General features: G+C 46.6%; 1 protein-coding gene across 1 annotated transcript in view; it reads left to right on the plus strand.

Moving 5' to 3' along the window:
* The first annotated feature begins 527 nt into the window (after positions 1 to 527).
* The window catches only part of LOC122541192 (uncharacterized), a 91,172-nt gene continuing 69,767 nt past the window's right edge, over positions 528 to 21,932 (plus strand). Inside the window, exons 1-2 of the mRNA XM_087979717.1 lie at positions 528 to 627; positions 14,639 to 14,719. Of these exons, the coding sequence (XP_087835843.1) occupies positions 14,662 to 14,719 (58 nt within the window). The 5' untranslated portion in view covers positions 528 to 627; positions 14,639 to 14,661. The remainder of the gene's footprint in view (positions 628 to 14,638; positions 14,720 to 21,932) is intronic.

The raw sequence follows: 21,932 nt of genomic DNA on the forward strand, positions 1-21,932 counted from the left end.
GTCCAAAGATGTGCAGGGTGAAGGGGTCAATGTAGGGGAATGGGTCTGGGTGGGTCGCTCTTCGGCGGGTCGGTGTGGACTTGTTGGGCCAAAGGGCCTGTTTCCACACTGTAAGTAATCTAATCTAATCTAAATTTAGGTGTTCTGGACTGTGATCTCCCAGTTGATGCTTCATTTCCCCAATCAGAGGAGAACAAACTTTAAGCTAAGGATGCACTAGAGCTACATTGAGTGACCACTATTAGTGTTTCTGAAGTTTAAATCATTGAAGCACATCTGCATTAACGGAGAGCCCGGCACTGGCCATTGTGGGTTCCCTCTCGCTGCCTGATAGCTGTGTTTTCTGTTACCTCCGTTGTTTTGGACATACAATAAATAGTATATTATGAGGTTTGAGAGTGAATGTGCAAAAACAAAGTGTATCATTTCTCGGAAACTGTTACAATGTGGGGAAGAAATGCAACTTGTGAAACTGAGCAAAGTGAAAGTATATGCTTTGAGACATCACCGCTGAATCTCTGAGATAACAGCGGCAGAGTTCCTGCAGCACTTCAGGATGTTGTTATCTGGAAACTGAATTATCAAGAGCCCACAGAAAATAATCCTTCAATCAAGTTTGTAGTCCAGGTCAGGCCAGTGTTTATGTTTCACCCGAGTCTCCTTGCATCCTTTCTCATCTTTCCCTGTCAACATAACACTATTATTTTCTCCCTCATGCAGTCCTTTAACCTTCCACTAAATGCGTCTATCCAACACTGTCTGCTTCAGCTATGCCTTGTGATAGTAAGTTACACGTTCTCACCACTCTCTGGGTAAAGAGTTCTCCATTTGATATCTCAATGATCGTGTTATGTTGATATGCTCCAATTTCCATTTCTGTCACACAAACGTTTATAACTTAAAGATGTCTCTGCCGATGTATTCTCCTTTCACAGAAGAGGAGACCCTGCTTGCCCACACTTTCCTGATTTAGGTGACTACACGTAACTCGTAAACTTCTTTTAAATCTTTTCTGCACCCTCTCTACCTTCTTTATAGACAGCACACAAGGTTCTTAGTCTAATCCAAGCACATTTTAATACTGGATTAGAATTCTCTATCTCAACAAATTAGAGTTTGATTAATTTTTGTTGTGGACTTATTAACCTGTGTCACACTATGTCGATTTATGCTTTGATATCACTTTTCTCCACCATAATCTTCCCAATAATATGATTTCCTTCTTTTCTTAACCGATGTACGATTTCTGACAGTTTTCTATGATTAAACTTTCCAAGTATTGAACTATTCTTTAAGTTTATCACCTTTTTCATGTCTTCTTGCAAGTTGAGTATCCATGCATTTAGTTGTTACAGTATGTTTGTGATTATTAAAATACATTTAGATTACCAGAGATTTTAGCACTGGTGTTTGCAAGTTCCCTCTTGCAGCCAGCTAGCTATGTATTCTGCCATTTACTTTTGTTTTGGACATGCAATAGTTTATTACAAGACTTGAGATCAAATTCCAAAAGCAAAATGTATCATTTCTCGGAAACTGTTACAATGTGGGGAAGAAATACAACTTGTGAAACTGAGCAAAGTGAAAGTATATGCTTTGAGACATCACCGCTGAATCTCTGAGATAACAGCGGCAGAGTTCCTGCAGCACTTCAGGATGTTATTATCTGGAAACTGAATCATCAAGAGCCCACAGAAAACAAAGATCCCTTTCTGTGATATAACGATCTCCCACATCCAAATACCAGATAATGCAGGACCATTAATCACTGAATCAAACGCAGCCTGACATCAATTCTAACCAGACAGTCACTGAGGGCCTAGATGTCTCTTTTTCTCCCAGAATGACCTGTTTCTTTTAAAAAAAGACTAAATATCAGAGTTGTTATGGACCAAACTAAATCCTCTCAATCTGTATTAATAAGATTGTCTAGATGGCCCAGTGATTAGCACTGCTGCCTCACAGCACCAGGGACCTGGGTTTGATTCCAGCCTCGGGTGACTGTCTGTGTGGAGTTTGCACATTCTCCCCGTGTCTGTGTGGGTTTCCTCCCACAGTCAAAAGATGTGCACGCCAGGTAAATTGAACAATTTAGCATGGCCATAGTGTTAGGTGCATTAGTCAGAGGGAAATGGGTCTGGGTGGGTTACTCTGCGGAGGGTCGGTGTGGACTGGTTGGGCCGAAGGGCCTGTTTCCACACTGTCGGGAGTCTAATCTAATGCTTTCTTGTTTTCAAGGTGAGTGCAAAACATTATGCTCTAGGCACAATTTGATTGGTCAAACTGCTCAATTTTATGCAAAACACACTTTATCTTTATACTGCAGTTAAAGGACAGATAAAGCAAAAAGAAAGAATTGTCTTAACTGTAACTTGATGGAAATGCTTAACAAAATAATAGACAGATAAACTACTCCTAATTAATGGTCCCAGTATAGTAACATCCCATAAATCTGGTGAAATAGATTGTCTCATATGTAATTCTAGCAACAGGAAGAGAACCCCAGCTGTTGCCTGAAACAGAGAGGGGAGTAGGTGCTCCCACATCCAGCTTCAAGATCCCAGCAACTGCTGAAAGCTATAACTAAAACTCCTGGTTCCGTGGGAGCTTGATCCCACCCATTCAGGCTACTTCTATTGTTCCAATTTATATTAAAAAAAACTCAAGGCCTCACAAGTAGTTGCCTTTATTGGCTTCGAGCAGACTGCTTTTCACCTCTGTCTCAAACCGTCTTCATTATGAAAACCAGGAAGACATACACTTCTTCCAGCCTTAACATCATCATACAGTATCCCAACGGTATTCCCCAAACTGGTCAAAGAGTCCTGGTTTTAAGCTTCCCTGGAATATCCTTTCCTTTAAATGGCCCCCATATTACATTTCGTGTTGGCTCATTTGAAAATTCTCTCTCCCACTGCACGCTGGGAATAGGAAAGAGAAGGTCAGCTGTTGATCATGATGGGATGCTTCCATATGGGAAGGAATCTTTCTCACCAACACCAGGAGAATCCCTAGAGCGTACAGGCCGGCTATTTGAGCCATCTAGTCGAGACCGACCATCCAAAGACCATCCCACCCAGACACAACCCTGTACCTTATCCCTGTAGCCCTGTTTTTTCCATCGCTATTCTTGACGCTATGGGCAATTTAGCACAGCCAATCCACCTAACCTTTACATCTTTGGACTGGGGGAGGAAACCGGAGCACCCGGAGGAAACCTACACAGACACAGGGAGAACGTGCAAACTCCACACATTCTTGAGGTGGAATGAAACCCAGGTCCTTGGCGCTGTGAGGCAGCAGTGCTGACCACTGAGCCACCGTGCCACCCTCTGGGGATCAGCCTCTAATGAAACCCGGGTCCTTGGCGCTGTGAGGCAGCAGTGCTGACCACTGAGCCACCGTGCCACCCTCGGGGGATCAGCCTCTAATGAATTAGATTGACAGCAATGTCCACCCCAGTCAGGAGCCACCCTTGAAGAGGAATTCAGTTGTCCCCATCAGGAGATCACCAATCAACACTAGGGGAAGTCGTGGACAAGTCTGGTTGAGCCTTGGAACATTGAAAGATCACACACCTCCTGCTGGCAGGAATACACAGGAGACCCAGTGATGTACTGGTAATATCACCGGACTGGTCAGCTAGTAACTAGGAGAAAGTGAGGACTGCAGATACTGGAGTACCAGAGTTGAAAAATGTGTTGCAAGAAAAACACAGCAGGCCAGGCAGCATCCAAGGAGCAGGAGAATCGGGCATAAGCCTTTCTTCAGGAATGAGGCTGGTGTGCCAAACAGGCTGAGATAAAAGGTAGGGAGGAGGGACTTGGGGGAGAGGTGCGCTGGGAATGCGATAGGTGGAAGGAGGTGAGGGTGATAGGCCGGAGAGGGGGTGGGGGCGGAGAGGTCGGGAAGAAGATTGCAGGTCAAGAGGGCGGTGCTGAATCCGGGGGTTAAGACTGAGATAAGGTGGGGGGTGGGGAAATGAGGAAGCTGGTGAAATCTACATTCATCCCTTGTGGTTGGAGGGTTCCCAGGCGGAAGATGTAATCTAGGGCGACCAACTCAACAAAAACATTTACTACAAACCGACCGACTCCCACAGCTACCTAGATTACACCTCCTCCCACCCTGCCCCCTGTAAAAACGCCATCCCATATTCCCAATTCCTTCGCCTCCACTGCATCTGCTCCCCGGAGGACCAATTCCAATAACGAACAACCCAGATGGCCTCCTTCTTCAAAGACTGCAATTTCCCCCCAGACGTGGTTGACGATGCTCTCCACCACATCTCCTCCACTTTCCGCTCCTCCGCCCTTGAACCCTGCCCCTCCAATCGCCACCAGGACAGAACCCACTGGTCCTCACCTACCACCCCACCAACTTCCAGATATATCGCATCATCTTTCGTGATTTCCGCCACCTCCAAACAGACCCCACCACCAGGGATATATTTCCCTCCCCTCCCCTACCAGCGTTCCGAAAAGACCACTCCCTCTGTGACTCCCTCGTCAGGTCCACACCCCCCCACCAACCCAACCTCCACTCCCGGCACCTTCCCCTGCAACCGTAAGAAATGCAAAACTTGCGCCCACACCTCCCCCCCACCTCCCTCCAAGGCCCCAAGGGATCCTTCTATATCAGTCACAAATTCACCTGCACCTCCACACACATCATTTACTGTATCCGCTGCACCCGATGTGGTCTCCTCTATATTGGGGAGACAGGCCGCCTACTTGCGGAACGTTTCAGAGAACACCTCTGGGACACCCGGACCAACCAACCCAACCACCCTGTGGCTGAACACTTTAACTCCCCCTCCCACTCCACCAAGGACATACAGGTCCTTGGCCTCCTCCATCGCCAGACCATGGCAACACGACACCTGAAGGAAGAGCTCCTCATCTTCCACCTAGGAACCCTCCAACCACAAGGGATGAATGTAGATTTCCCCAGCTTCCTCATTTCCCCTCCCCCCACCTTATCTCAGTCCCAACCCCCGGCTTCAGCACCGCCTTCTTGACCTGCAATCTTCTTCCCAACCTCTCCGCGCCCACCCCCTCTCCGGCCTATCACCCTCACCTTAACCTCCTTCCACCTATCGTATTCCCAGCACCCCCCCCCCCCCCCCCCCCCCCACCTTTTATCTCAGCCCACTTGGCACATCAGCCTCATTCCTGAAGAAGGGTTTATGCCTGAAACGTTGATTCTCCTGCTCCTCGGATGCTGCCTGGCCTGCTGTGTTTTTCCAGCACCACACTTTTCAACTCTGGTCAGCCTGGGGATATGGATTTAATTCATTTCATTAATTTTATTCCAGTTGCTTTGTACATTCAGATACAAAGCCTTTATGTTTGTTAGAATCATACAGTCATAGACTCCTACAGCATGGAGACAGGCCCTTTGGCCTAATCTGGGCCATACCGACCAAAATGTCCACCCACGCTAACCCCATTTCCCTGCACTTGGCCCATATCCTTCTAATCCTTTCCTATCCATGTATTTGTCCAAATGCCTTTTAAATGTTGTTAATGTACCCATCTCAACCACGTCCGCTGGCAGCTCATTCCATATGCGTACCACCCTTTGTGTAAAAACGTTGCCCCTCAGGTTCCCTTTTATTCCTTCCCCTCTAACCTTAAACTGATGCCCTCTAGTCCTCGATTCCCCATCCCTGGAAGAAAGACTGAGTGCATTCACCCTATCCATACCTCTCATGATCTTATACACCTTTATAAGAGTCCCCCGTCAGTCTCCTATGCTCTAAGGAAAAATATCCGAGCTTGCCCAGCCTCTCTCTAAAACTCAGACCCTTGAGTCCTGGTAAAATCCTTGTAAACTGCTTCTGCACTCTTTCCAGTTTAATAACATCCTTCCCATAGCAAGGTGACCAAAACTGACACAAATGCGGCCTCATCAACGTCCTGTATAACTGCAACATAACTTCCAAACTGCTTTCCTCACTGCCCTGACTGATGAAGGCCATTGTGCCAAAAACCTTCCTCACTGCCCTGTCTACCTGTCACTCCACTTTCAGAGAACACTGCACCTGAACTCCAAGGTCCCTCTGTTCCATTACACTCCTTAAGGTCTCACCATTCACCATGAAACTCCAACATTGATTTGACTTTCCAAAATGCAAGACCTCACACTTAAACTCCATTTGCCATTTCTTGGCCCACTTCCCCAGGTGATCAAGGTCCTGCTGTAATTTCTGATAACCTTCCTCACTGTCCATGAAACTGCCTATTTTAGTGTCATCTGCAAACTTACTAATCATACCTTATACATTCTCATCCAAATCATATATATATAGATAACAAACAGTAATAGGCCCAGCATCGAATCCTGAGGCACACCACTAGTCACAGGCCTCCAGTCTGACAAGTATCCTTCTGCTATTACCTTCTACTTCCTACCATCAAGCCAATTCTGTATTTAATTTGTCAGATCCCCCTGGATTCCATGCGATCTAACCTTCTATTATCAGATGTCCTTACAGGTTTATGCTTCATTGGTGCAATGTGAGATTAACCATGGTTCACCAAGACTTTGGTCCCAGCATGATTCAAGTGGAGCCCATTCCATCAGGAAAGCTCCCCACTTCCCCAGTACTGATGCCAATGTCCCATGAATTTGAACCCATTTCTCCCAAAACGAATCTTTGCCCCTTTAATCTTGACCCTGTGCCAATTAGTTTGTGGGTCAGGTAGTGGAGGTTATGACCTTTTTCGTTCTGCTTTTTAATTTGCCCCTAGTTGGTCATATTCCTTCAGCAGATCCTCTTCCCTCATTCTACTGATACTGCTGGTATCTATGTGGACCACAACACCTAGATCTTTCCTCTCCCACACCAAGTCCCTCTGCAACCTAAAGGAGACACCCTGCACCCAGGCTCCAGGCTGGTAACACAGCCTTCAGCTCTGTCAACCTTAGCCGCAGGGAACACTGAATATTCCCTGATGATACTATCCCTGATTACAGCTACATTCCTGTTTTCTCCACCCCCCTGAATGGCTCCCTATACCACAGTGCTGTGATCAGTTTGCTCAGCCCCCAGGCTCTCCCTCACAGAGAACAAGAATCTTGAACCTGTTAAATGAGTTGAAGGGCTGACGCTCCTGCAGTGCTACCTGGATACCTCAACATGCCTCGCTGGTAGTCACTACCCCCTGTCCCTGACCTCTGACTGGATTAGAGGTACAGTAATTCATCTGAAGAGTGTGACTACCTCCTGAAATACAGTGTCCAGGTAACTCTCCCCCTCTCAGATGTGTCTTGAAGCTCAGACTCTAACTCATTAATTCTGAGTAGGAATTCCTTAGCGCTTGCTAAAAGTGTGGTCATTATCATCCAAAGTGGGATCCATCCACTCCCACATCATCCAGTTACAACAGATCGCCTGCTCCAGCATCTCTACTGCATCTCGTCAGTTCTGTAAGATACCTCTCCCATTTACCTTTAATCTGAGAGTAACCAATCATATACTTATATTAGCAGCTATTATGAACCAATGAACATATGATTTTCACGTGATATCATTTTATGTTTTTTGTGGGGCCTCAATTAATCCGTTAAAAAAGACCTGACAAACAAAGGCAAAAAACACTTCTTCCCCAATACACTGAACACCCACACTGCTCTAAAGTCCCAGAATCACTCACTCACTCACAGACTCAGAGTCATAGAGACAACATGGAAACAGACCCTTCCGTCCAACCCGTCCATGCCGACCAGATATCCCAACCCAATCTAGTCCCACCTGCCAGCACCCGGCCCATATCCCTCCAAACCCTTCCTATTCATATACCCATCCAGATGCCTTTTAAATGTTGCAATTGTACCAGCCTCCACCACATCCTCTGGCAGCTCATTCTGAACATGTACCACCCTCTGTGTGAAAAAGTTGCCCCTTAGGTCTCTTTTATATCTTTCCCCTCTCATCCTAAACCTATGCCCTCCAGTTCTGGACTCTCCCACCCCAGGGAAGAAACTTTGTCTATTTATCCTATCCATGCCCCTCATGATTTTATAAACCTCTATAAGGTCACCCCTCAGCCTCCGACGCTCCAGGGAAAACAGCCCCAGTCTGTTCAGCCTCTCTCTGTAGCTCAAATCCTCCAACCCTGGCAACATCCCTTGTAAATCTTTTCTGAACCCTTTCAGGTTCAGAGGGAGGGAGACAAAATTGCGCATGATATTCCAAAAGTGACCTAACCAACATCCTGCATAGTCGCAACATGACCTCCCAACTCTTGTACTCGATACTCTGACTGATACTCGATACTTTATTGGTCAAAGTATTGAGTACAGGAGTTGTGAGGTCATGTTGCGGCTGTACAGGACATTGGTGAGACCATTTTTGGAATATTGCGTGTAATTCTGGTCTCCTTCCTATCGGAATGATGTTCTGAAACTTGAAAAAGGTTCAGAAAAGATTTACGAGGATGTTGCCAGGGTTGGAGGATCTGAGCTACAGGGAGAGGCTGAACAGGCTGGGGCTGTTTTCCCTGGAACGTCGGAGGCTGAGGGGTGACCTTATAGAGGTTTATAAAATCATGATGGATATGGAAAGGATAAATAGACAAAGGTTTTTTCCCTGGGGTGCGGGAGTCCAGAACTAGAGGGCATAGGTTTAAGATGAGAGGAAAAAGATATACACAGAGGGTGGTATGTGTATGGAATGAGCTACCAGGGGAAGTGGTGGATGCTGGTACAATTGCAACATTTAAGAGGCATTTGGATGGGTATATGAATAGGAAGGGTTTGGAGGGATATGGGCCAAATGCTGGCAGGTGGGACTAGATTGGGTTGGGATATCTGGTCGGCATGGACGGGTTGGACCGAAGGGCCTGTTTCCGTGCTGTACATCTCTATGACTCTGTGACTGTATGACTCAATGGCTGCAATAATAAAATCCATCGAACCAGTCTGAATTTTTTGTTCTTCAATATCTCCAAAAGCTTTAATTGGTTATGATCAGTATGTATGATTGTCTCAGGCACGTTACTGGCAATATAAACATTGAAAAGTAACGCCAACACCAAGCTCAAGGTCTTCTTCCCAACTGTCAAATATTTCTGTTGATGAATTTTCAATTTCCTGGAGAAATATCGAATAAGTCTTTCTATCTTCTCATCATCTTCTTGCACAAATACAGTATCGACACTGACATCATTCGTATCGATAGCCACCTTGAATGGCTTTGCATAAGTAGGTGTGGCTAATACTGGGGCAGTAGTTAGCACAGCTTTCAGGCTGTCAAGTGCCTTCTGTCAGTTTACTGTCCACTGAAACTTGCTACATTTCTTCAGTAGTTCAGTGAGTGGAGCAGCCACACTGCTAAAAGTCAGTACGAATTTCTGATAAAACCCACTCAATTCTAGGAAACATACTGCTCTCTTCATCAATGGTATAGGAAACTTCCCAGCAGTCTTTGTTGTCACATTCCTTGGGGCCATCTGTCCATGTCTAAAGACATGGCCCAGGAAGGTGACTTGGGCTTTGGCAAATTCATGCTTCGCCAGATTTATCACCAAGCCTGCCTCCCAAAGTGAATCAAATAATTCCAATAAATTCTGATAACGTTACTTCCATGTGTAAATTAAAAATCACCAGGTCGTTGATGTATACCGCACAATTGCATAATCCAGAAAGGACTTTATTGGTTAGCCCTTGATAAGTAGCTGGTGCATTTTCCAGACCAAATGGCATGACTTTATGTTGATACAGTCCATTCAATGTTACAAAAGCTGAAGTTGTTTTTGCTATTTCGGATGAGGGTACCTGACACGAATCCTCTGAGTAAGTTCAACTTAGAAATATAAGTTGCTTGTCCCACCTTCTCAATATGTGGTATCAGATATGAATCAGACTTTGTAACTGTATTGACTTTGCAATAGTCTACACATAGCCGTTGGGTACCATCTGGTTTTGGCACCATGACTATGGATGAGCTCCAGTCACTGCAACTACTTTGATTATGTCATCTTGGAGCATACATTCAACCTCTTTTTGAACCGGTTACAATTTTAGAAGGTTAAGTCTATAAGAATGTCATTTAATTGGAACAGCATCTCCTATATCTATATCATGAATAATTAGATTAGTACTTAACAGCTTATGTCCACATATCTCCCCATGTGATAGCAATAAGACTTTCAGGTCATTTTGATTTTCATCTGGAAGGTAAATCAATAATTTATCCCAATTTTTGTCAACTTGCTCATTGTCCAATTTAATTTGAGAAGTGTCCAATTCAGAATCCTCTGAACTTGGTTCTTCCCTCTGTTTTGTAATCACTAACACATTCTTCTCTTGATTTCCTTCCCTATCAAATACCTTTTGAACATATTCACATTACACACTCTGTGAGATTTCTTTCTATCTGGACCCCTTATCAAATAGTTCACCTCACCTTTCGAGTTGTTAAAACCCACTAAACCTTGCTTTGACAGATGATCAGAAGTACCACAAACACTTTTATCTCCATTAGCAAAATTGCGAGGTTTTGATTTGTTCCTGTTTCATCATATCCAGTGAAAGTTTTAATTGCTGTCTAGCCAACTCCCCCAGTCTATTTAACTGTTCCCTAAAACGTGGCACACAGTCCAAATATGTGGTCTCTGAATTCTGACTTTTAATTGGAACAGGAATCTGTATCTATATCATGAATAATTACATTAGTACTTATGTCCATATCTCCCCATGTGATAGCAATAAGCCTTTCAGGTCGTTTTGATTTTCATCCTTGTGGTCCTCTCACCTCATGCCCAAAAACTAATTCAAATGGACTGATCGATTCATTTTGTGCATCTCTAATGGCAAAAAGTACAAACAGAATTCCTTTATCCCAGTCATCTGGATAGTCTTGACTATAAACCCTTAAAATGGTCTATAATGTCTGATGCCACCTTTCTAGTGCTCTCTGCGATTCCGGATGGTACACAGTGGATGTGAATTGTTTTACTCCTAATTTTTGAATTCCTCCAAAATAATTGTCTCTCGAAGAGCGTCATATGTCTGATCTATTCTTAATGCCCTGATCCATCTATCAAATTTGCTTTGTTTGATCCTCGATATACATTTGACCAGGGTCTGTCTTTGGATGCCGGAAACATTGTCTGTAAGCTTCTGGCACAAGCTGATATTCATTTAAGATGGCTTTCTTCACCTCCTCATACTCCATAGATACTTCTCTGCTGGTGGTGCAAATACCTTACTAGGCTCTACCTACCAGCTTTGTTTGGATCAACAAAACCCACATGGTCAGTGGCCACTGCATTTGTTTAGCCACTTTCTCAAATGAGATGAAGAAGGCTTCAACAATCCTTCTCATCAAGTTTCGGCAATGCTTGGATATATTTAAAAAGATCCGCACCAGGCCTTTAGCTACGATGGTTTGTTCATCCTCACAAGACCCCTCACTAAGCCTACCTTCTACCTTCACCTCCATCCTTTAAAGCTGTTGTCCACGTGTCAATTTCTGAAGTTCAAACTCTCTATCTTTCTCCCTTTCCTCTACTAGGGCCTTCCTCTCCTCCTTGTTCTGCCAAAGTGATTCCAGCCTTTTCTTTTTGTTCTGCTAAAGCAATTCTTTCCTCTTCTTTTTGTCCTGCTCGGAAGATTTGTTCTTTTTCTCTTTCCTCTGCTTTTAACCCTAATTCAAACTGTCTCATTTCCTTTTCATGTTCAAGCTGCCTCATCCATAATTGAATTCGAACCATTTCCAAAGATTCTGATCGCATTTTCAGCAAATTTAAATGCTGAGCTATTGCTGTAATTACCTTCCCCTTCCTCAGCTAAAAGCAACGCAAACTCCAGTTTGTCTGCCAGCAGCTTAGCCTTGTTCACCTTTTGTAAACCCCCCCCCCCCCCACAAAGTCACTTCTTCCACCCCTAAAAAGTTCTTAGTGACCAAAACAGCCATTACTAGACCAAGAACTGTTTTAATCAAAAAGTGTGGTGCTGGAAAAGTCAGGTAGCATCCGAGGAGCTGGAGAGTTAACATTTCAGGCATAAGTCCCTCATCAGGAATGTGGAGGAGGAAGGGGGTGAGAGATTTACAGAGACGTGGGGCTGGGGGGAAGGTGGCTAAGAAGGCGATAGGTGGATGTAAGTGGGAGGGTGATTGTGATAGGTCAGAGTGGAGTGGATAGGTAGGAAGGAAGATGGACAGGGAGGACAGATCAAGAGGATAGTGCTGAGCTGAAGGGTTGGATCTGGGATAAGGTGGGGTGAGGGGGAGATTTGGAAACTAGTGAAGTCGCTGTTGTTACCGTGTGGTTGGAAGGCTCTTGGGCAGGCGATGAGGTGTTCTCCCTCCAGGTGGCGGGCGGCTTGTAATTGGCGGTAGAGGAGGCTCAGGACTTGCATGTCCTTGTGGCAATGGGAGGGAGAATTGAAGTGGTATTGGGTCTGTTTGGTGCATGTGTCCTGGAGATGTCCCCTGCGATGCTCCGCGAGTTGGTGTCCTGTCACCCCAAAGTAAAGCCAGGTACAATTGCAACATTTAAAAGGCATCTGGATGGGTATATGAATAGGAAGGGTTTGGAGGGATGTGGACCAAGTGCTGGCAAATGGAACTGGGTTAGGTTGGGATATCTGATCGGCATAGATGAGTTGGACCGAAGGGTCTGTTTCCGTGCTGTACATCTCTATGACTCTATGAACAGACGCAGTAGATGAGATGTTTGAATGTGCAGGAAAATCTCTGCTGGATGTGAAATGGACTTTTGGGGCCTTGGATGGAGGTGAGGGGAGAGTTGTGGGTGCAGGTTTTACACCATGTGTGGCGGCAAAGGAAGGAGCTGGGTGTAGAGGGTGGGTTGATGGTGAGCGTGGACCTAACAAGGGAGTGCAGAAGGAATGGTCTCTGTGGAACACAGATAGGGGTGGGGAGGGAAATATAGCTCTGGTGGTGGGGTTTGTTTGTAGGTGGCAGGAATGGTGAGTGTTTCTGGAGATTAGTGTGTTGAAAGGAATGGACCAGGGGAGTTCTATCCTTGTTACGGTTGGAGGGGTGAGGTCATCTTCCCCCTTGGGACCCTTCAACACAGCATCAACATTGATCAGTTTCCAAATCTCCCCTCCCCACACCTCATCCCAAATCCAATCTTCCAACTCAGCACTGGCCTCTTGACCTGCCCTACCTGTCCATCTTCCTTCCCACCTATCCACTCCACCCTCCCCAACGACCTATCACACTAACCCCTCACCTGTATCCACCTAATGCCTTCCCAGCTACATTTCCCCACCCCACCCTCCTATTTATCTCTCAACCCCCTTCCCCCTTCATATCCCTCATGAAGGACTTATGCCCAAAATGTTGATCCTCCTGTCTGGCTGTGCTTTTCCAGTGCTACATGTATGATTAGATTACTTACAGTGTGGAAACAGGCCCTTCGGCCCAACAAATCCACACCAACCCGCTGAAGAGCAACCCGCCCAGACCCATTCCCCTTCACCTAACACTACAGACAGTTAAGCATGGCCAATTCACCTGACCTGCACATCTTTGGACTGTGGGAGGAAACCGGAGCACCCGGAGTAAACCCACGCAGACACGGGGAGAACGCGCAAACTCCACACAGTCAGTCACCTGAGGCGGGAATTGAACTCAGGTCCCTGGTGCTGTGAGGCAGCAGTGCTAACCACTGTGCCACCGTGCTACCCAGTCTGACTCTCCAGCATCTGCAGTCCTCACTTTCTCCACGCACTATTTAAACCAACCGAAACCAACACCCAAAATAAAAGACACTAATGCTGAACACTCACTGCCTTCGAGTCCAACAACTCTCAACTCAAAATGGAATTATTGAATCAATCCCGACAAGTGACCCCAATCTGTTATGGACCAGGCCAGATCCGCTCAAAACACGTCAAGAAGGTAACCCAGACCCTGACTTTTCCTTATTTTAAAGGCAGGTGTGAGGTGGATATTCCAGGTGCAATGCAGCTGGTCAAACCACTCGGCTTTAAGCAAAACAGAATCTATTTAAACGTTACAGTTGAAACAAAAAAAAATGGAATTTAGAATAGCTTAACTGTTGGAAAACTTAACTAACCTGATCCTGCACCTTAACTAAGGAGCCGTTCCAATCCAGTAATATCCCATGAACACAGCCCTTTGGCAAAAAGGTAAACTGAAACACAGATTCTTACAGCAGGAGGGAACAACGTCCGAAGAGTTTTTAGAGAGAGAGTCAGTCAGGAATGATTCGCTGAAACTTGGAACCTCTCCTGGATTCAGCATCTTGAGCCTGCCACAGCTAAACCAAACCAGAAAACCCTGAACAGGGAGAACTGGCCATTCCCCTGCATTGTTAAACTGGGCTCTTTCCAGACCACTCAGCACCTCTGCCTTTGTGACCTCTGTTAAAAAAACAGCCGAGAGATAAAATAACATTGTTGAAGTGACAGCATCATCACACACGGGAGAGTCTACAGAAGAATGAGACAGTGTGCAGTTTCTGGAATGGGACCACACCCACAACCAAGTGACTCAGAAAAGAATGTGATTGACTGATGTCTGGGTGAATCATCCATGCACAGGAAGGTTCCAAAGTGTACTGATGTGAGAGATAGTTATTCAATGTTGTTATCTTGCAGTCAAATATTATTTCTCGTGCTTTGTGTTTAGAACATAATTCTGAAGGTCGAAGAATGGAATGGAAAAGTTACTACAGTCTTCTCTTGTTGCTCCCTACGGTTGGAGCCTCTGGTGAGGAGAATTTAAATTCAGCTTTGATTTTCTTGTTCGAGAGTGACTGCAAAGGTTGATTACTAATGAGAGGATGCAAACAATTAACAATGTGATAGACATGAAAGATCACACATGTCCATGTCAGCAGCAAGAAGGTAAGTGTACTGCTGATTGCGACCTCAAATGTCCACGTACCTTCATCCCCTTGGATGCTAGTTCCAGCACGGTGCAGTATTGAACAGAGTTGGGGAGCCATGGGCGAGGCATGATTCCAATGCTGCAAATTACAGCAGATGGATTCTGGGATCTCCACTGGAAATAACAAATGTGGGGCTGGGAATATTGGTGTAAGGTGAGGGAGTAGGTGTGAACACCCTCAGGGTGAGGGGCAGTGAACATTCGTGTAAAGCAAAGGAGAAGGTGTGAACACTCTCTGGGTGTGGGGCTGTGTATATTATTGGTGCAAGGTGAGTGAGTCAGTGTGAACACTCTCTGGGTGTGGGGCTGTGTATATTATCGGTGCAAGGTGAGTGAGTCAGTGTGAACACCCTCTGGGTGTGGGGCTGTGTATATTATCGGTGCAAGGTGAGTGAGTCAGTGTGAACACCCTCTGGGTGTGGGGCTGTGCATATTATTGGTGCAAGGTGAGTGAGTCAGTGTGAACAGTGTCTGGGTGTGGGGCTGTGAATATTGGTGCAAGGTGAGTGAGTCAGTGTGAACACACTCTGGGTGTGGGGCTGTGAATATTATTGGTGCAAGGTGAGTGAGTCAGTGTGAACACTCTCTGGGTGTGGGGCTGTTAATATTATTGGTGCAAGGTGAGTGAGTCAGTGTGAACATTCTCCGGGTGTGGGGCTGTGAATATTGTCGGTGGAAGGTGAGGGCATAGGTGAGAATACTCACTGGGTGTGGGACTGTGTATATTGGTTAAAGGTGTGGGATTAGGTGTGAACACTCTCTGGGTGTGGGGCTGTGTATATTATTGGTGCAAGGTGAGTGAGTCAGTGTGAATACTCTCTGGGTGTGGGGCTGTGTATATTATTGGTGCAAGATGAGTGAGTCAGTGTGAACACAGTCTGGGTGTGGGGCTGTGTATATTATTGGTGCAAGGTGAGTGAGTCAGTGTGAACACTCTCTGGGTGTGGGGCTGTTAATATTATTGGTGCAAGGTGAGTGAGTCAGTGTGAACATTCTCCGGGTGTGGGGCTGTGAATATTGTCGGTGCAAGGTGAGTGAGTCAGTGTGAACACCCTCTGGGTGTGGGGCTGTGCATATTATTGGTGCAAGGAGAGTGAGTCAGTGAGAACAGTGTCTGGGTGTGGGGCTGTGAATATTGGTGCAAGGTGAGTGAGTCATTGTGAACACTCTCTGGGTGTGGGGCTGTGTATATTATTGGTGCAAGGTGAGTATGTCACTGTGAAAACTCTCTGTGTGTAGGGCTGTGAAAATTATTGGTGCAAGGTGAGTGAGTCAGTGTGAACACACTCTGGGTGTGGGGCTGTGTATATTATTGGTGCAAGGTGAGTGAGTCAGTGTGAACACCCTCTGGGTGCAGGGCTGAGAATATCATTGGTGCAAGGTGAGTGAGTCAGTGTGAACATACTCCGGGTGTGGGGCGGTGTATATTATTGGTGCAAGGTGAGTGTGTCACTGTGAACACTCTCTGGGTGTGGGGCTGAGTATATTATTGGTGCAAAGTGAGTGTGTCACTGTGAACTCTCTCTGGGTGTGCAGCTGATTATATTATTGTTGCAAGGTGTGAGTCAGTGTGAACAGTCTCTGGGTGTGGGGCTGCGTATATTATTGGTGCAAGGAGAGTGTGTCAGTGTGAACAGTGTCTGGGTGTGGGGCTGTGAATATTGGTGCAAGGGGAGTGAGTTAGTATGAACACTCTCTGGGTGTGGACAGTGAATATTGTCGGTGCAAGGTAAATGAGTCAGTGTGAACACTCTCTGGGTGTGGGGCTGAGTATATTATTGGTGCAAGGTGAGTGAGTCAGTGTGAACACTCTCTGGGTGCAGGGCTGTGAATATCATTGGTGCAAGGTGAGTGAGTCAGTGTGAACACCCTCTGGGTGTGGGGCTGTTAATATTATTGGTGCAAGGTGAGTGAGTCAGTGTGAACACACTCTGGGTGTGGGGCTGTGAATATTGGTGCAAGGTGAGTGAGTCAGTGTGAACGTCCTCTGGGTGTGGGGCTGCGTATATTATTGGTGCAAGATGAGTGAGTCAGTGTGAACACTCTCTGGGTGTGGGGCTGTGAATATTGTCGGTGCAATGTGAGTGAGTCAGTGTGAACACTATCTGGGTGTGGGGCTGTGTATATTATCAGTGCAAGGTGAGTGAGTCAGTGTGAACACTCTCTGGGTGTGGGGCTATGAATATTGTCGGTGCAAGGTGAGTGAGTCAGTGTGAACACCCTCTGGGTGTGGGGCTGTGCATATTATTGGTGCAAGGTGAGGGAGTCAGTGTGAACAGTGTCTGGGTGTGGGGCTGTGAATATTGGTGCAAGGTGAGTGAGTCATTGTGAACACTCTCTGGGTGTGGGGCTGTGTATATTATTGGTGCAAGGTGAGTGTGTCACTGTGAACACTCTCTGGGTGTAGGGCTGTGAAAATTATTGGTGCAAGGTGAGTGAGTCAGTGTGAACACTCTCTGGGTGTGGGGCTGTGTATATTATTGGTGCAAGGTGAGTGAGTCAGTGTGAACACTCTCTGGGTGTGGGGCTGTGTATATTATTGGTGCAAGGTGAGTGAGTCAGTGTGAACACTCTCTGGGTGTGGGGCGGTGTATATTATTGGTGCAAGGTGAGTGTGTCACTGTGAACACTCTCTGGGTGTGGGGCTGAGTATATTATTGGTGCAAGGAGAGTGAGTCAGTGTGAACACTCTCTGGGTGTGGGGCTGTGTATATTATTGGTGCAAGTTGAGTGTGTCAGTGTGAACACTCTCTGGGTGTGCGGCTGATTATATTATTGTTGCAAGGTGTGAGTCAGTGTGAACAGTCTCTGGGTGTGGGGCTGCGTATATTATTGGTGCAAGGAGAGTGTGTCAGTGTGAACAGTGTCTGGGTGTGGGGCGGTGAATATTGGTGCAAGGTGAGTGAGTTAGTATGAACACTCTCTGGGTGTGGACTGTGAATATTATTGGTGCAAGGTAAATGAGTCAGTGTGAACACTCTCTGGGTGTGGGGCTGTGTATATTATTGGTGCAAGGTGAGTGAGTCAGTGTGAACACCCTCTGGGTGCAGGGCTGTGAATATCATTGGTGCAAGGTGAGTGAGTCAGTGTGAACATTCTCCGGGTGTGGGGCGGTGTATATTATTGGTGCAAGGTGAGTGTGTCACTGTGAACACTCTCTGGGTGTGGGGCTGAGTATATTATTGGTGCAAGGAGAGTGAGTCAGTGTGAACACTCTCTGGGTGTGGGGCTGTGTATATTATTGATGCAAATTGAGTGTGTCACTGTGAACTCTCTCTGGGTGTGCAGCTGATTATATTATTGTTGCAAGGTGTGAGTCAGTGTGAACAGTCTCTGGGTGTGGGGCTGCGTATATTATTGGTGCAAGGAGAGTGTGTCAGTGTGAACAGTGTCTGGGTGTGGGGCTGTGAATATTGGTGCAAGGTGAGTGAGTTAGTATGAACACTCTCTGGGTGTGGACTGTGAATATTATTGGTGCAAGGTAAATGAGTCAGTGTGAACACTCTCTGGGTGTGGGGCTGTGTATATTATTGGTGCAAGGTGAGTGAGTCAGTGTGAACACTCTCTGGGTGCAGGGCTGTGAATATCATTGGTGCAAGGTGAGTGAGTCAGTGTGAACACCCTCTGGGTGTGGGGCTGTTAATATTATTGGTGCAAGGTGAGTGAGTCAGTGTGAACACTCTCTGGGTGTGGGGCTATGAATATTGTCGGTGCAAGGTGAGTGAGTCAGTGTGAACACTCTCTGGGTGTGGGGCTGTGCATATTATTGGTGCAAGGTGAGGGAGTCAGTGTGAACAGTGTCTGGGTGTGGGGCTGTGAATATTGGTGCAAGGTGAGTGAGTCATTGTGAACACTCTCTGGGTGTGGGGCTGTGTATATTGTTGGTGCAAGGTGAGTGTGTCACTGTGAACACTCTCTGGGTGTAGGGCTGTGGATATTGGTGCAAGGTGAGTGACTCAGTGTGAACACTCTCTGGGTGTGGGGCTGTGAATATTGGTGCAAGGTGAGTGAGTCAGTGTGAACACCCTCTGGGTGTGGGGCTGTGCATATTATTGGTGCAAGGTGAGGGAGTCAGTGTGAACAGTGTCTGGGTGTGGGGCTGTGAATATTGGTGCAAGGTGAGTGAGTCATTGTGAACACTCTCTGGGTGTGGGGCTGTGTATATTGTTGGTGCAAGGTGAGTGTGTCACTGTGAACACTCTCTGGGTGTAGGGCTGTGTATATTATTGGTGCAAGGTGAATGAGTCAGTGTGAACACACTGGGTGTGGGGGTGTGAATATTAATGGTGCAAAATGAGTGAGTCAGTGTGAACACTTTATGGGTGTGGGGCTGTGAATATTGTCGGTGGAAGGTGAGTGTGTCACTGTGAACACTCTCTGGGTGTGGGGCTGTGAAAATTATTGGTGCAAGGTGAGTGAGTCATTGTGAACACTCTCTGGGTGTGGGGCTATGTATATTATTGGTGCAAGGTGAGTGTGTCACTGTGAACACTCTTTGGGTGTGGGGCTGTGAAAAGTATTGGTGCAAGGTGAGTGAGTCAGTGTGAACACACTCTGGGTGTGGGGCTGTGTATATTATTGGTGCAAGGTGAGTGAGTCAGTGTGAACACTCTCTGGGTGTGGGGCTGTGTATATTATTGGTGCAAGCTGGAAATGTGTTGCTGGAAAAGCGCAGCAGGTCAGACAGCATCCAGGGAACAGGAGAATCGACGTTTCGGGCATAAGCCCTTCTTTTCCTGAAGAAGGGCTTATGCCCGTAACGTCGATTCTCCTGTTCCCTGGATGCTGCCTGACCTGCTGCGCTTTTCCAGCAACACATTTCCAGCTCTGATCTCCAGCATCTGCAGACCTCACTTTCTCCTCATATTATTAGTACAAGGTGAGTGAGTCAGTGTGAACACTCTCTGGGTGTGCGGCTGATTATATTATTGTTGCAAGGTGTGAGTCAGTGTGAACAGTCTCTGGGTGTGGGGCTGCGTAAATTATTGGTGCAAGGAGAGTGTGTCAGTGTGAACAGTGTCTGGGTGTGGGGCTGTGAATATTGGTGCAAGGGAAGTGAGTTAGTATGAACACTCTCTGGGTGTGGACAGTGAATATTATTGGTGCAAGGTAAATGAGTCAGTGTGAACACTCTCTGGGTGCAGGGCTGTGAATATCATTGGTGCAAGGTGAGTGAGTCAGTGTGAACACCCTCTGGGTGTGGGGCTGTTAATATTATTGGTGCAAGGTGAGTGAGTCAGTGTGAACACTATCTGGGTGTGGGGCTGTGTATGTTATTGGTGCAAGGAGAGTGAGTCAGTGTGAACACTCTCTGGGTGTGGGGCTGTGTTTATTATTGGTGCAAGGTGAGTGAGTCAGTGTGAACACTCTCTGGGTGCAGGGCTGTGAATATCATTGGTGCAAGGTGAGTGAGTCAGTGTGAACACCCTCTGGGTGTGGGGCTGTTAATATTATCGGTGCAAGGTGAGTGAGTCAGTGTGAACACTCTCTGGGTGCAGGGCTGTGAATATCATTGGTGCAAGGTGAGTGAGTCAGTGTGAACACCCTCTGGGTGTGGGGCTGTTAATATTATTGGTGCAAGGTGAGTGAGTCAGTGTGAACACTATCTGGGTGTGGGGCTGTGTATATTATCAGTGCAAGGTGAGTGAGTCAGTGTGAACACTCTCTGGGTGTGGGGCTATGAATATTGTCGGTGCAAGGTGAGTGAGTCAGTGTGAACACTCTCTGGGTGTGGGGCTGTGTATATTATGAGTGCAAGGTGAGTGAGTCAGTGTGAACACTCTCTGGGTGTGGGGCTATGAATATTGTCGGTGCAAGGTGAGTGAGTCAGTGTGAACACTCTCTGGGTGTGGGGCTGTGTATATTATGAGTGCAAGGTGAGTGAGTCAGTGTGAACACTCTCTGGGTGTGGGGCTGTGAATATTGTCGGTGCAAGGTGAGTGAGTCAGTGTGAACACCGTCTGGGTGTGGGGCTGTGCATATTATTGGTGCAAGGTGAGGGAGTCAGTGTGAACAGTGTCTGGGTGTGGGTCTGTCAATATTGGTGCAAGGTGAGTGAGTCAGTGTGAACACACTCTGGGTGTGGGGCTGTGAATATTATTGGTGCAAGGTGAGGGAGTCAGTGCAAATACTCTCTGGGTATGGGGGTGTGAATAATATTGGTGCAAGATGAGTGAGTCAGTGTGAACACTTTATGGGTGTGGGGCTGTAAACATTATTGTTGCAAGGTGAGTGAGTCAGTGTGAACACTCTCTGGGTGTGGGGCTGTTAATATTATTGGTGCAAGGTGAGTGAGTCAGTGTGAACACACTCTGGGTGTGGGGCTGTGTATATTATCAGTGCAAGGTGAGTGAGTCAGTGTGAACACTCTCTGGGTGTGGGGCTATGAATATTGTCGGTGCAAGGTGAGTGAGTCAGTGTGAACACTCTCTGGGTGTGGGGCTGTGTATATTATGAGTGCAAGGTGAGTGAGTCAGTGTGAACACTCTCTGGGTGTGGGGCTATGAATATTGTCGGTGCAAGGTGAGTGAGTCAGTGTGAACACTCTCTGGGTGTGGGGCTGTGTATATTATCGGTGCAAGGTGAGTGAGTCAGTGTGAACACTCTCTGGGTGTGGGGCTGTGAATATTGTCGGTGCAAGGTGAGTGAGTCAGTGTGAACACCGTCTGGGTGTGGGGCTGTGCATATTATTGGTGCAAGGTGAGGGAGTCAGTGTGAACAGTGTCTGGGTGTGGGTCTGTCAATATTGGTGCAAGGTGAGTGAGTCAGTGTGAACACACTCTGGGTGTGGGGCTGTGAATATTATTGGTGCAAGGTGAGGGAGTCAGTGCAAATACTCTCTGGGTATGGGGGTGTGAATAATATTGGTGCAAGATGAGTGAGTCAGTGTGAACACTTTATGGGTGTGGGGCTGTAAACATTATTGTTGCAAGGTGAGTGAGTCAGTGTGAACACTCTCTGGGTGTGGGGCTGTTAATATTATTGGTGCAAGGTGAGTGAGTCAGTGTGAACATTCTCCGGGTGTGGGGCTGTG

This window comes from Chiloscyllium plagiosum, unplaced genomic scaffold (genome assembly GCF_037043375.1).
Source record: "Chiloscyllium plagiosum isolate Xiang-an unplaced genomic scaffold, Cpla_swu_hap1 HiC_scaffold_35, whole genome shotgun sequence".
Classification (NCBI taxonomy): Eukaryota; Metazoa; Chordata; class Chondrichthyes; order Orectolobiformes; family Hemiscylliidae; genus Chiloscyllium; species Chiloscyllium plagiosum.